Source organism: Vulpes vulpes, chromosome 11 (genome assembly GCF_048418805.1).
Source record: "Vulpes vulpes isolate BD-2025 chromosome 11, VulVul3, whole genome shotgun sequence".
NCBI lineage: Eukaryota > Metazoa > Chordata > Mammalia > Carnivora > Canidae > Vulpes > Vulpes vulpes.
The window spans coordinates 34,584,054-34,599,857 of record NC_132790.1 but is presented as its reverse complement, the minus strand read 5'-3'; the positions used below and the strand labels follow the sequence as shown (position 1 = coordinate 34,599,857).

The 15,804-nt window shown below is 38.0% G+C and overlaps 1 protein-coding gene across 47 annotated transcripts in view; it reads left to right on the top strand.

Moving 5' to 3' along the window:
• The window catches only part of DLG2 (discs large MAGUK scaffold protein 2), a 1,531,179-nt gene that overhangs the window by 1,160,548 nt on the left and 354,827 nt on the right, over positions 1 to 15,804 (top strand). For all 47 annotated transcript variants that reach the window (XM_072726063.1, XM_072726058.1, XM_072726052.1 and 44 more), the window contains one exon: positions 14,852 to 15,008. In XM_072726063.1, coding sequence (XP_072582164.1) covers positions 14,852 to 15,008 — 157 coding nt within the window. The remainder of the gene's footprint in view (positions 1 to 14,851; positions 15,009 to 15,804) is intronic.

Here is a 15,804-nt window from a genome sequence, read left to right as displayed (position 1 = left end):
TCATAGAATATAGGAACTATTGTTCTAGGGTGCCTGCGTGGCACATCCTACTCTTGATTTCAGCTGAGATCACGATCTCAGGGTCTTGACATTGAGCCCCATGTTGTGCTCCATGCTGGGTGGAGCCTCCTTGGGATTCTTTCTCTCTCCTTCTGCCCCAACTCACTCTTGCTCACTTGCTCTCTCTCTTTCAAGAAAAATAGAAAGATATTCAAGAAGGCTGTTTTCAAGGACAACCAGGGGTTAATGTTGGAGTCAGGATTAGGAAAAAAGTTTCAGTCTAAAACTTTCTACAATAATCTGGATGTATCCAAATCAGAGTTGAGGGAAGACCTAAAAAACTTGAGCCTGAGGAATTTTAATTTAATCAATCCAAACCACTTTCCCCATATCATACTAATTGAAGAAGGTTTGAGCATTTAGTTATTAATTGGAATTTCATAAATACTGTAGAGCTCTAGCTCAAAAGATAATTTTTAAAATCTTTCATAAAATATGTTTTGCCTTTAAGAAGAATAGTCAGGATCCCCACCCCTGCCAATCCTATTATCAAATTAGTTTTGCTTATATCCTGGCTTTCATGTTTTCAAACAATATTCCACCAGTTGTGAAAGCTTGAGGACAAATGATGTAACTATTTAAAAAACTCAGTTAAAAAAAAAAAAAAGGACTCAGTTCAGTGGTTAGTTTTTCTTTTAATTTAAATTACTAACATAATTCCTTTTATAACTAATTGCTCTTTAAAAATTCAAATTCTAGGGTACCTAGGTGGCTCAGTGGTTGAGCATCTGCCTTTGGCTCAGACTCCCACATCAGACTCCCCACAGGGAGCCTGCTTCTCCCTCTGCCTGTGTCTCTGCCTCTCTCTGTCTCTCATGAATAAATAAATAAAATCTTTTTAAAAAATTCAAACTTCAGGGGTGGTGTGCCTGAGTGACTTAGTCAATTGGGTGTCCAACTCTTGGTTTCGCCTCAGGTTTCGGCTGAGGTTTCAGTCTCAGTTGTAGGATCAAGCCCCACATCAGGCTTTGTGCTCAGGAAGGCATCTAATTCACTCTCTCTCCTCCTCACTCTCTTCCTCTCCCCCTGCTCAAGCTCTCTCTCTCTCTAATAAATAAAGCGTAATAAAATAAAATAAATAAAATAAAATAAAATAAAATAAAATAAAATAAAATAAAATAAAATAAAATAAAATAAAAATGTGGGGTGCCTGGATGACTTAGTTGGTTAAGCTTGAGACTCTTGATCTCATTCTCTGGTCTTGATCTCCAGGTCCATGAGTTCAAGTCCCATGTTCGGATCCATACTGGGCATGGAGCCTACTAAAAAAAATAATAATAAAATAAAAAATAAAAAATAAAAATGCAACAGGAAGTAGAAACAAATACCTGTCATTATGGATAGTATATATAATTTAATGGGGAAGTTTTCAGCCAAAGTATTATGAAATAAATCAAGAGGAATAATCTGTTTTCTTTTGCTTTGGAGATGAGATGGTCCTTAAAAGATATGATTATGAAAAGTAAGAACATATGTGAGAGCAAAATTTAATTGCTGCCTTATTTGTCTTTCTAAGAAATTTAGACAAAAGCAAATTGAGATGAATATGGTTAATAGATTATCATATGTGATATACGAATAAGCAAAAAACTCCAAGTATTTCAAAATCAGATTAATCAAGATTAGACTGATATCCTAATCTATAGTTGATTTATGTTTGTAAGAAGAAAAATTTTTGTCTGTTTGATTCCTTTTACCAAGAATGTTACATGCAATCTCAAATGTGTAACTAATTCCAAGATTTTCTCCAGAGAGGAACACTTAGAGCTTTACAAAGTTTGCAGACTAGAGGTAGGCAGTTCAACCCAAGGCCATGGTCACATCCCCTCCCTTTGCAGCAAGGATGTCTTTAGAGACCTCTAGAATGTTTAATTAAGTCCCTTCCAGGCAAACTTGGGAGACTGTAAAAACAGCACAACATGACATGAACACTTTTAGTTATAATATTTACAGAGTCTCCCCTTGGTACAGAAACATTCAGTACTTTCACATCATCCAAGTACAAAGTCTGAATTTCTTAACATGGCATTCATGTTCCTTTCCAACCTACTCCAGTATTCTCATTGTCTTCTCATTTTCTTTGACACAGATCCTGCTCTCCCTGCAAGCTGTGATACTCTCTGTTCTCCAAACACATCTTTCATTTGCTCCCCTCTGGCCCTGGGCTCCTGCCATCTTCGGAAATACCATCTGCTTTCCTTTCCACCTCACTAATTTCTACCCATCCATCAAGGTCCAGCTCAGATTCTATCTTCTTCATGACTTCATCTTTTTTCTTTAACGCAGAGATTTCTCATTATCCACAGCACTCATTTGGTACTTAACATATGTGGCCTTGCATTTGTTGATTTATTATTTTTTTTTAATTTTTATTTATTTTTTAATTTATTATTTTTATATGTGACCATTTGTTTTCCAAAGGTTATAACTCATAGAGGAAAAGAAAATGAGTTAGCATTTACTGAGCATTTGCTATGTGATCCTAGTACTTTATGTTTTATTTGTTTGTCCTCACACCATAAAATAGATATGACTCATAATTTATAGCTAAAAAAATAAGCTATCAAAAAATCCCAATAAGTTTATTAGCTATTGTTTGATAGGACTATTGTTCAAACCCAGATATATTTAGGCCCAATGCCCATAGTCTTTCCCAGGATCACAAAATGCCATACTATTTCCATCTAATACAGTTCTTTTTAACTCACAAAATACCAACCATGGCATATTTAGTATATACTCAGTATCTTTGTGGTAACCGTTTTTGCTGAAATCAGCCTACGATCTTTAGCATGGAGTCTAGAGCATAGATCCTCCCTTGTAACATGAGATTTCTTATGTATTATCTTCATGTCATGGCCTCACAATAGCAGGTCAACAAAACCTTTTTATCTTTGTATATCTATATGATGTCCAATCATCAGCTTGACTCATTGACCAAGGTAATTATCTGAAGGTGAAGCATACGATGTGTTAGTCTTCTAAGAAGCTAGATCATTTAGATAGAAGACATCAGTCATAATCATCCAGCAACTTCAAGGTCTTCTATGATTGACCTCCATGCCACAACTTTTCTATGCCCCCTCTTCATGCTTATACACATTTTGCCATCCTGCTGAAAAAGCTGCTTTGATCTCCTGTCACTCTCCTTCTTAATATTGCTCATATAAATATAGCTACATTTGTAGAGAAATAAAGAAGAGAGGGCACAAGGATCCTAGCTGGCTCTTTATGGATGAGCTCAGAGAGTAACAGTCCCTTATTGGATTATCATGCTACTAGATCTGGCCCTTCAGTCTACGTGCTCTGGAACTGTTTTTGTCATTGTATTCAGAGATGACCAAGCTTATATGGCATTATTCCAAGTTACTAATGTACAATAGGAAATACATCTGTTCAAGATACTAGAATGTGCTAATTAGCACATTTACTCCCATTAGGAAAAGCACTATAGAAAACCATATTTTAATAAGCATGTGGCTTGATGGACTCAGATTTGAGGGAAATCAGCCAACCAGATGACCTTAATGACTAGTGTCACTGAGTTAGGATAGCCACATGAATCCAACTTGTGGGTTACCCCAACCAATCAGCATATTCATATGTATTAGTGAACTGGAGCTGGAGCTGGAGAATTCCTCTAATGCTCTATGCCAGAGATACATTAACAAGTCTTTTCTCCTAGCACCCAAGAAGATTTTCTCTCTTTTCCTCCAAATTTATTCGATTTTATGAATTCTATTTATATATGACTTTTCGCACATTTGACATGCTTTGATTAGTTTCTGTATTCTTTCTTCTTGCTTTGAGCCAAGGTTAGGTCCGTTTTGTGAATTCTATCCCTGTAGTATAACTTCTTCCACACTCAGATATGCCTTGATTATTTCCCCAAGCCCTTTCTTCTTGCTTTGAACTCAGGTCAGGTCAGCAACACATCCTTGATATCCTTGAGCTAATAATGCTTTTGCATTTTATCTCTTTGTTTAGAGTGCAGTGTTCCAGGGTCATGATTTTGTTCTAGGTCCACACAGTCCTATTCTCCATGCTACCATCAACTTTGGGCACTGGAACACTAGCTTTTTGGGAACCTGCCCAAGCTCTCCAGTCTGCTGCTAGTCTCAGCACTTGCATCCTTCTCTTGTATTCCCACTTCATTTTTGGCCTCTGAAGGTATCTCTTACCTACTTGACAGCTTAGCCAGTCATTTAAAGATATTATATAAGTATCCTATTCAGAATTTTTAGCTTTTTCTAAGGGGGTTTTCAGGACACCTTAATCTACCAAATGGCTGGAAATAGAATCTCGGTGTACAGTTTTCTCTAATGTTTTTCCATCTTCTAGACGCTTTTAATTCGCTGTCTTATCTAAGTTTTACCACTTCCCCAAGAGGCAAACGTTATTATCTGCCAAGTTATGACCCTAGCAAAGAAACTGCTCCAAAGTGGGCATGTCTGGATTCCTACAAATCCCTAGATAGATAGTACTAAAATTCAATATCATTTCTCCCAATGTCTTGCTCACTCTTTCTTTATTCATGAAATATATTTTGTGTATGTTTCTCTTATAGGCTCAACTGCTACTATTTCCCCAAATCACAGAAATAAATAAACCATGCTCTTTATCCTTCAGAACCATACAGATTCACAGTAGACATAAACAGATAAAGTAATTTTAGAACAATAGGGGTAACAGAAGTGGGATGATCAATGAAAGGACAATGTAGTTAAAAAAAGGAGAAGTGGCCAGTGTATCTAGAGGAGAGGGTGGGTAAGGTGGCAGAAAGAGATAGCACCTGGCTTCCATTCTGAAGACCAAGTAGAAGTTCATTAGCTGAGGGTAGCAAAAAGAAGGCATTTGTTTAGCCAAAATAGTAGCCTGGGCAAAGATGATAAGACAGGAAACAACCTGGTGTGATGAGCTGTGGTTGGCGATTTTGTGTGGCTGGAGCATATACAGCTGAACATTGACTAACAGTGAATTTAGGGATCAGGAAAGTTGGTGGTCAAATGATGGAGGACTTGGAATGCCATGCTTAGTTTAGACTTTATGCTGAGGGCCTACAGATCCCTGGAAGGCTTTTGAGCAAGAAGGTAGAGTGGTCAGGTTTGTAACTTAGAAGGATGACTGGAAACATTTTCATAGCTTACTTCTCACTACACTACATACAGCCTCTCACCATAGATATTTGGGAGTTAACTGAAGTGACTCACCGACATCAGAGGTTCAGAGCTCAAGGAATATCCCACTAATGGTCAGAGGAAAGTCTTCAGGTATAAGTAATCACTTCCTTTTTTGAACCTCCAAACCCCTCAAACTATGTGGTTTAAGGGGAAAAAATAATATATAGTACCCTGCTCCCCTCTCCTGAAAACATCCTAGCCAGTTTTGAGCATCCTCCGAGACTCAACCTGAACAAGATTATGCTGTTGATGATCTGCCTCAGCTAGGAAGAAGTCAGGCTGGAGAACTGTTCAGCATTCAGAGGTTTTATAATTATAAAGGCTTTTTATATCACAGTAAAAGAAAAATAAAGCTGCATAAATTAATGTAGCATATTTCACCCAGGTGATGATAAAAGGACAAAATATTTTTAGAAGATTGGTTGTTTTTTCTCTTGCCTGCTTTAGCTTATTGCACACAGGTTTCTAGCCTAGCACATGTGCCTTCCTCGTCTCTATAACTATGTGCTTACATGTGGCTTCTCTCACCCCAGGCTTCTTAACCTTTGTATTCATAGTGCCTGACCCAAAGTAGGTACTCTAGATTGTTGAAAGATTGAATGGATAATTAATATATGTTTTTAAGTGGATAGATCAGTTTTTAAAAAAAAAAACATATGAGTGGACAAACTTTACCTTCTGTAGACTCCACACCTAAAATCTAAAATGAAAATTCAAATTAGTAGACTATACCTATTCTGTAGCATATTTTGGGTACAAGAAGCAAATGGCATGGTCTTTGCTCTCAAGTTGACCAACTCTAGCTGGAGTGGTAGACAAGCAAACCAACCCAGTATAATATGTGTTCTGATAAATACATAGCATCAGGGATGGCTTCCAGAACATCATGATCCCTGGGCTCAACCCTCAATCAGAGTTAGAATTTTGTTCCACTGACTATATATAATGAACTATGATAATGACTATTAATGGGCACCTAGGCCTTCTGAATTCTTGACTGTGAATGACATAGTAAATTAGACTCCAAATCACTTCAGTATGGAAAGTATTACTGTTCTTTATATATTGGTGGTGTGCTCTCATTTATTCATCTGTAAGGTATTCATTGTGCTGTGCACTTGTGTAGGTATATTGGGGATGCCTAGAAATGTATAAACCATGACACCATATCTTCAATAGTTTATAATCTCTCTGGAAGCCATAATGCTCTCACACATGAAACAGTTCATGGAAATGCAGAGCATTATATTCACAGACCTAGAGTCATTGGCATAGGCAGTAAATATGCAGAAGTGAGAGCTGAGGCTTAAAATGAAGGTGGTCTTTGAACACATCTAATATAAAAGGGGAAAATATGACAAAAAGGAAACAAAAGAAAAGAAAAATATATTCCAGAATGAGAGAACTTGAAAAGAGAAGGACAGAGGTGGGGATAAATGTGGAATATAAATCGACTTAAAGTTAGAGAGAGTTGCCATGAGCCAAGTACCACACTAAGCACCATAGAGGAGACAAATATGAAGCAGACATTGAATGTGCCATCAAACTGTGGATGGTGCAGAATGTCCTTGGTCACCTGTAGCTGGAGCTACAACAGAAACATGTTTGGTTTGACCTGCATCATACTTCTAATTTTTTTATCATTACCAACATAAAATTCTGGAAATTTGCATCAAAATCTAGATTCTTCACTTGTCTTTATAAATCAGAGAATCTTCCAATACTAGTCAGTATTTCTGCTTGGAGCAATTGTCCAGAGTTGAGCAGAAATAGCCCTTTAGGTGGAATGTATTCCCCAGTTTGCTATAATCCCTACTCAGCCTTCATATTTGTGTTACCTGTGCTATCCCTGTGGGCTTTAGATTTTGCCATCTCTGGTTAAAATCTAGCAAAAAGGAAAGACATTTGCGTAACTATAGTATGAAATAGAGGGTAAAGGAGGGTCTAAAGTACCATGGGAGTTCATTCATGCATTCATTCATTCATTCATTGATTCATTCAGTAACTGAGTCCCTGCTACTTGTCAGGCATCTTACTACTGCTGAGGTAGTGCTGGTGCCTAGGTTCTTATAGTTCACAGTCTACTGAGGGAAAAGGATGCATTAGCAATGACTACATAACATGATAAATGCCACAGTACAGTTGTGTGTACATAATCTACATTAGGGTTCACTTTTGATGCTGCCCATTCTATGAGTTTGGGCAGATGTATAATGACATCTATCCATCCTTAGATTATTCTACAGAGTAATTTCACTGCCCTAAAATTCCCTATATTCCACCCTTTTATTTCCACGCTCTTGTCCACATAGCCCCTGGCAACACTGATTTTTGTACCATCTACATAGTTTCGCCTTTTCCAGAAAGTCAAAAAAGTGGGAAATCATACAATATGTAGCCTTTCCAGACTGGCTTCTTTCACTTAATAATATGCATTTAAGATTCTTCCATGTCAATATATAAATAAAATCTTTTTTAAAAAGGGGGCCCCTAGGTGGCTCAGTTGGTTAAGCATCTGCCTTCAGCTCAGGTCATGATCCCAGGGTCCTGGGATCAAGCCCTGGCACAAGGCTCCCTGCTTAGTGGGGAGGTCCCACTTGTGGCTCCCAGCTTGTGCCATCTCAGTTGCTACCTCTGTCTCTCTCAAATAAATAAAATCTTTTTAAAAAAATTCCTTCATCTCTTTTCATGGTTTGATACTTCATTTCTTTTCACTGCTGAATAAAATCCCGTGGTCTGGATGTACTACCTTAGTTATTCACCTACTGAAGAACATGATGTGTCAATGTAGGTCCATCATTTATAATAAGTGGGAGATTACTACTCTGGTGGGAGATTTTGATAGTGAGGGAGTCAATTCATGTGTAGGGGCAGGAGGTATATGAAAAATTTCTGTACCTTCTTCTCGTTTTGCTGTGAACATAAAACTGCTCTTTAAAAATTTGTCTTAAAAAGAAGAGACGGGCATCTGGGTGGCTCAGTTGAGTGTCTGACTCTTGATCTCAGCTCAGGTCTTGATCTCAGAGTTGTGAGTTCAAGCCCTGCTTTAGGCTCCATGCTGGGTGTGGAGCCTACTTTTAGAGAGAGAGAGAGAGATTGGTTCTGGCGTTTACTACCTGTGTGAACATAGGCTGTGTGTCTAAAGCTCAACTAGTTTAGACAAGTTGACTTATATAAGCATCAGTGTAATAGAACCTGTAATTCTTCACAAGATTTTGATCTAACAAAAAAAGGACATGAAAAAACTTTAAAATCTATAGTTTAACGTAATGGGTTATAAGCATAAGAAGTTCAAATTAGGGGTACCTGGCTGACTCAGAAAAGCATGAGACTCTTGATCTCAGGGTCATGAGTTCAGGCCTCACAATGGACATAGAGATTACTAAAAAACAAATAAAATTTTAAAAAGAAGGGCAGCCTGGGTGGCTCAGCAGTTTAGCGCCACCGTCAGCCCAGGAACTGATCCTGGAGACCCGGGATTGAGTCCGAGGTCAGGCTCCCTGCATGGAGCCTGCTTCTCTCTCTGCCTGTGTCTCTGCCTCTCTCTCTCTCTCTCTCTCTCTGTGTGTGTGTGTGTGTGTGCCTCTCATGAATAAATGATAAATCTTAAAAAAAAAACTTTAAAAAGAAAAAATTAAATTAGAAAAAGTACACCATTTAAAGTGTGTTTAAGGTATTTTATTTGTATACCCTCTACAGATTTGTTTTGTCTTTTCTTTCCATTATTGAAATAAGCATCAAAAAAATAAGCATCATAACTCACTGTGATATAAAATTCCATTTTTAAAAAGGTATTTTAATCTTAGAAGTTGACAAAATTCCAAATAATTTTATTTAAAAGACTTGTCCAGGTAAAATAAATAAAATTTATTGTCACTCAAGAATTATGTGTGTTATGTTCAGGGGTCAACTAACAAAAATCCCCCAGATGGTAATGGGGAGAGATGTTTCATAATGATCTTTTAAAGCTGTATTTTTTTTTTCTGAAGAGTCACTTTGCATATTAAACATGTAAGGATAATCCTTACTTTCAAAGGAATTGTGTTCTCTCCCATTTTCCTATTAATATAGCAGGTTCTCTCCATAAAGCTTGCATTTTTTTCATCTTTGATAAAACCATAAGTACGAGAAATATTTTACTCTCCTCTTAGCTTTGCAAGACGTGCAAATGTCATACCACATACAACTTTTTTGTCTGAGAACCTTGAGGGAGAGGTGGTAGATGCTGGCAAACTGGAGAATGAATGCCCCTTCTAAAGAGGGCCACATCTAGTCGACTGTTGCTGTAAGACAATGTTTAGAGCCAGTGTTCATAGAATGTCTGATTTTTCATATATAGTCATAAATTTATATTTTATACAAATTTTCCCAATTTTAAACATGAACAAATTAAAAAATTGTAAACACCGGATCAGATTAAGTGTTTAGCTTTCTGATTCGCAGTCTCTGGAATATATCATAGTCTAGACTCTGGAATTTTGAGTCAAAAATGTGTCTTTTTTTCTTTTAAGATTTTATTTATTTATTCATGAGAGACACAGAGAGAGAGAGAGAGAGAGAGAGAGGCAGAGACACAGGCAGAGAGAAAAGCAGGCTCCATGCAGGGAGCCCCATATGGGACTTGATCTGGGGACTCCAGGATCATGCTCTGGGCCTAGGCAGGCACTAAACCACAAAGCCACCCAGGCATCCCAGAAAACCTGTGTCTTAATCTTGCCTTTTCTACTTACTAAACTCAGTAAATACTTGAATAAGCAATCTCATTTCACTAATTGAAAAAGTTGTCATAATAATTTGTTCATTAGGTTGTTAATTTTTCTCAAGATATTGTAATAAAAACTTTTCAAGCATAAAAAAACATGTAAAGAATTCTTTCAAAATGCTTAGTCACCTGTCATCTAGACTGCAGTTTTAAAATATTACTGTATATGCTCTATAAAATTCCTATCCATCTATCCAAGCATCCGTTTAACTTTATTTTGGGATCAGTTTCAAAAGAGTTTCAGACATCTCGTGCATCCTTCATTGGATTGTCTTGAGGAATAAATGGAATGATGCACAAAAACCATCAAGTACATAGATAAGCATTAGACTCTTAGTAGCCCCTTCCTTCCATCTATGTTTACCATGTATAGTTTAAATGTCATTGGACCTACTAAGAGTGTATGTTTTAGACTGAGGAAAGAGGGGGGCACATGGGTGGCTCAGCGGTTGAACATCATGATCCCGGGGTCCTGGGATCGAGTCCTACATCAGGCTTCCCTGCAAGGAGCCTGCTTCTCTCTCTGCCTATGTCTCTGACCCTCATTGTGTGTCTCTCATTAATAAATAAAAAATTTTAAAAAGAGATTGAGGAAAGAGGGATATTTCTACAATAACTTTTTATCAAAATCCTGTTGGCCCCTACCTTCAAAATGTATCCAGAACGTGGGCTTCTAGTTGCAGCCTAAAAATAGAATATCCCCATTATCTCTAATCTTTCCTCTTATCACACACAAATACACACACACATACACAACTTTACACATAATAAACATGGAAAGACTATATGAATTGGAAATAAGTCAGACTGACTCAGAGAGGAATGACACTGTGGTGAGTTCCCTAAATTTTCTTTCTACTTCTTGTGTATCCTAGATGGAGCACTGGAGACACCTATACCCTGGCACCTCCATCAACAGGGTCAGACTAAAAAAGCCTCAAGCAAAGCCTACAACCTGTAACCTAAGGATTGGCAAAAGTGTAGACTAATATAACAGGGAACCTTTTTATAATACTGTTCCAAACTCTGGCCAACCATCAGAGAAAAAATTGGTCCCTCACTGCAGTGCCATTGGACTGTGTATAGATAGCTGGACTTCTGGCCCCACCAAAGGAAACCAGGAGAGGCAGTTTATAAGATGGCCCTGGATTTCTTCCACTGGGCTGATTTCAGTAGGCCAAATAAGAGCTGAACTTTCACCCCTATCCAGCAGCAAAGTGGCAGAACAAGGTGGCATGAGATGGTGCTAGTTGACACTTCACTCTCCAGTGGGGGCCTGGACTTGAACCTTCACCTAGCAGCAACAAACTGGAGTGAGGTGGTGCTATTTAGCATTCCATTTCCCTACTCCTGTTATTGGTGGGGACCAGCCAGGAGCTGAACTGCAACTTCCAGCCAATGGCAATGACATAGGAGAAAGGAAGAGGGAAGCAGTGCTAGTTGGCAGACCTCTTTCCCCTTAAGATAGCATCAGCAGGGTCAAGGGAGGAGCTGAACTTCTAGCTCCACTTAGAGGCAAGGTGGCAGAACAAAATGGTTCAAGGTAGCGCTAGTCAGCACCCCATTTTCACTCTCCTATTGATGTCTGCAAACCCACAGGGAGCTGAGCTTCTACCCCTACTACGTGGCAATAAAGTAGAGTGAGTAGAATACTAGTTAGTACCCCACTTTCCTTGCTGGCATCACCAGGGACAAGTAGGGAGCTGAATATCCATCTCACTTGGATCTGCAAGCTATGCCTAAACTGATCTACAACCTGCAAAAAACTCAATTAAGTAGGATATAACATTTTACACTGTATACACAAATGTCCAGTATATAATAAAATAAAATCACTTTTCATACCAAGAATCTGGAAATTTTCAACTTGAATGAGAAAAGATAACCAATAGAAACCAACACTGAGATAACACAGGTGTTAGAATTACTTGACAAGAATTCTAAAATACTCATCATGCTTCAGCAAGTGATTATACATGCACTTAAATAAATGGGAAAAGACATGAAAATCTCAGCAAAGGAAGAGGATATAAAGAAGACTCAAATGGAATGTTAAAGCTGAATAATACAAAACCCAAAGTAAAAAACTCATTGAATGGGCTCCAGAACAGAATAAATGTGACAGAAGAAAGAATCACTGAATCTGAAAAGAGAAAAAGAGAAATTAGTCTGGACAGAGAGAGAAAACTGATTGGAAATAAACCCACTACCTACCACTTCCTTTAATTCAGCCAAGCCACTGTTCTGCCTACATATAGCAATTAGCCACATAACTGATCTCACTTTTTCAAATTTTGCCCCTTGAATCTATTTTATACCAGAGTAACCATTTAGAAACATAAATTAAGTCAAGTAATCTTCTTCTCAATGGCTTCCCATTTCTGTCAGTGAAATTTAAAGTTTTAGAATGGTAGACAGGGTCCTTCAAGATTTGTCCTCTGTTGTCTCTCCACCAATGGTAGGCAAAATTCTAAGATAGCCCCATGATTTCTGCCTTATTATATTACTCTCACAGTTAAATTACCTTACATGTAGGGATGCCAGGATGGCTCAGCAGTTGAGCATCTGCCTTCAGCTCAGGGCATGATCGTGGGTCCTAGGATCGACCCAAGATCCCACAGGGAGCCTGCTTCTCCCTCTGCCTCTCTCTCTGAGTCTCTCATGAATAAATAAATAAAATCTTTAAAAAATAATAATAATAATAATAAATGGAAAAAAAAGAATTTGCAAATGTTCTTAAAGTTACAAATTATTTGATCTTAGGTTAAGAAGATTATCTGACTGGGCCTAACCTAATCACACAAGCCATTGAGAAGCAAAAGGTTAAATCTGGCTATTTGTAGAAGAGTAAACCACAGAAATTCTAAATAAGAAAAGAATTCAGTGTATCATTGCCAACTTGAAAATAGAGGTAGCCACATAGTAAGGCATATAAGTAGCCTCTAGAACCTGAGAGAGATTCCCAACTGGCACCCAGCGAGGAAACAGGGAACTCAATCTTTTTGATGTTTAGTTAATTCTATATGTCATCCTGACTGGGCCACAGAGCACCCAGGTATTTGGTTAAACAGGGCAGGGGTGTTTGCTTTGCCTATAAACCTTCTGAGTTCTTGGAACGATGACTGGTATAGTAGTGCTTACAAAGTAAATGTGCAGTAAAATAAATGAACTCTATGTCAAGTTACCTCTGACTTAATGCATTGTGTTGTAATATATTATAGTCCAAGGTGTATGTGCACTTTATGCCCTTCCTCAAAATTAGGCTAAATATAGATACATAATGTGTTGCTTGTGCATAGGAATGTGATAACAAATAATAGACTCTGTGTAGTCATCAGTGTAAAAATAGCCAATGTAAAATGGCTCCTTGCCATTCTTACATCCTTAAGTGCAGGAAAGTATAAAAGAAACTTTAATGAGTGGAACTGGGATACTTCTGAGAGGAGGGTGGGTGATACAAAAGGTGCCTTGGTCAAACCCAAGGCTTACAGAATACATTTTTTAAAACTACTAATGAGAAAATAAGAACTAGATGGCTTCTATATTCTTAAAATTCTATATTCCATTGGTATCTAACCTCTACACAAACTCAGTTAATAGCTCAAGATTTGATCTCTCATTCTTTTACTGATGAGCCTGAAATCTGCATTTGCAGTCCTTTCTGTGGATCCATATTCCTAACCTTTTGTCTCCAACTGTTTCCAAACATCACATGGATAACACACCATGACCTGGAATGGAGCGTGTCAAAATCGTACTCATCTTCAGGATCCTGGATTCCGGTTCCCTTGTCCTTTTGCCAATTACGTAGATATTCTTTCCTCTCTCCTCTTCTGCCTGAGTCAGTTTCTGGATCCACTGTTTCCCCTGTCAAATTTCCTCCCTTATTTTGCCCTTTCTTTTCATTATCACTGTTGTCACTCTTGTTCATGCTGCCACTTTCTCAAAACTGGATTATTTAGTCAACATCCTAACCAATTTTCCTATCTCCCATCATAACTGCACTCTCCTCTCTAGCAATCCTACATATGACCATTTGTTAATGCTTCTAAAATGGATTTAAATATTCTCAATGCCTCAAAAACTCCAGTGATTCTCCACTGCCTACAGAGTACATTTTAATTAACAGTCAAATGAATATGTAAGATATTTCATGATCTGGCCTATTCAGTCTAGTCTTGGTGTCTCCCAGATTCTCTTCTCTTTTTTAGATACACTCATCCTCCTGAGCACTACTGTGGTGCTCCATAGAAGAGCGAATGGGTGGGGAGAGTGAAATAGGTGAAGGTGGTTCAAAGGTACAACCTCCTAATTTTAAAATAAATAAATCCTGGGAGCATGGTATACAACATGGTGCATAATACTGCATTATACATTTGAATGTTGCTAAGAGTAAAAGTTCTCATCACAAGAAAAAGAAATGTAACTATGTGTGGTGGAGGATGTTTACTGGACTCATTCTGATGATCATTTCACAGTATGTACAAATATCAAATCATTACATTATACACCTGAAGTTAAATAATGTTATATGTCAATTATGTTTCAGTTTTTTAAAAATACAAAAACAGATGTTTTAAACAAAGGAAAAATGGAAGTAAGTCCAGTGTAAGAAAATGTTTTGGAATTAAGGAATGACTTTGCATGGTATTTTGATATTTGTTATTGTGAGAAACTGCAGTATCTGCCCTGATACTAACATTTTTCTTAAGGTGCTAATGTATCTTACATTGGGAAGCCATTTTATAGGTAGTGAATTGCTGGTATCATATATCTCAATGAAAAGTAAAAGCAACCTAAATTTTGAGTGGGTCACCCTCTGAGCTCTGTTTTCTACTTGTTTCTCCAGGGAGCCCCGCAAGGTGGTCCTGCACAAAGGCTCCACTGGCCTGGGTTTCAACATTGTGGGCGGGGAAGATGGAGAAGGTATTTTTGTATCCTTCATTCTGGCTGGTGGACCAGCAGACCTGAGTGGGGAGCTCCAGAGAGGAGACCAGATCCTGTCCGTGAGTATTTCTTCTTAATCTTCAGTCCTGATACCACTTGAGAAAAAGTAACTTTCAAGTATGACTCCAGAAGCACCTTAAGTAAAAAGGAAAAATGAAGGATGCCTGGGTGGCTCAGTGGTTGAGCGTCTGCCTTTGGCTCAAGGCATGATCCTGGGGTCCCGGGATAGGGCCCCACACTGGGTTCCCTGTGGGGAGGCTGCTCCTTCCTCTGCCTGTGTCTTTGCATCTCTGTGTGTCTCTCATGAATAAGTAACTAAAATCTTAAAAAAAAAAAAAAAAAGGGAAAAATGGATAAGAGCATTATGGCTTCCAGTACATGTGGCGGTTTAAATGATATTGAAGTGCTTGGTGCTTGTTACTCACTTCCAGCAACAATTTATTAAACACTTATTTTTAACCAAACATTTTATAAAAGTAATTTTTAATTCTCACCATCACCCTGAAAGTTATTTCCCCATGTTTGGATGAAGAAAATAAGGTACAGAGAGGTTAAGTCAGTGTTTTACCGAACTAGAGAGAGTAAGAGCTGGGATTTAAATATTCAGTTGTTTTGTTTTTTTTAACATGTTATTTTTAAGTAATCTCTATACCCAACGTGGGCTCAAACTTATAACCCAGAGATCAAGAGTCACATGCTTTACTTGACTGAGCCAGCCAGGCCCCCGTAAATGTTCAGTTTTAATGCCCGTGACACCTGCCCTCTTTTCCCTCCTTCCTCCCTTCCATCTGTCTTCCTTCCTTCTTTCTTCTTTCTTTTATTGAAATATTTATTGACTGCTTCTTTTCACTAGAT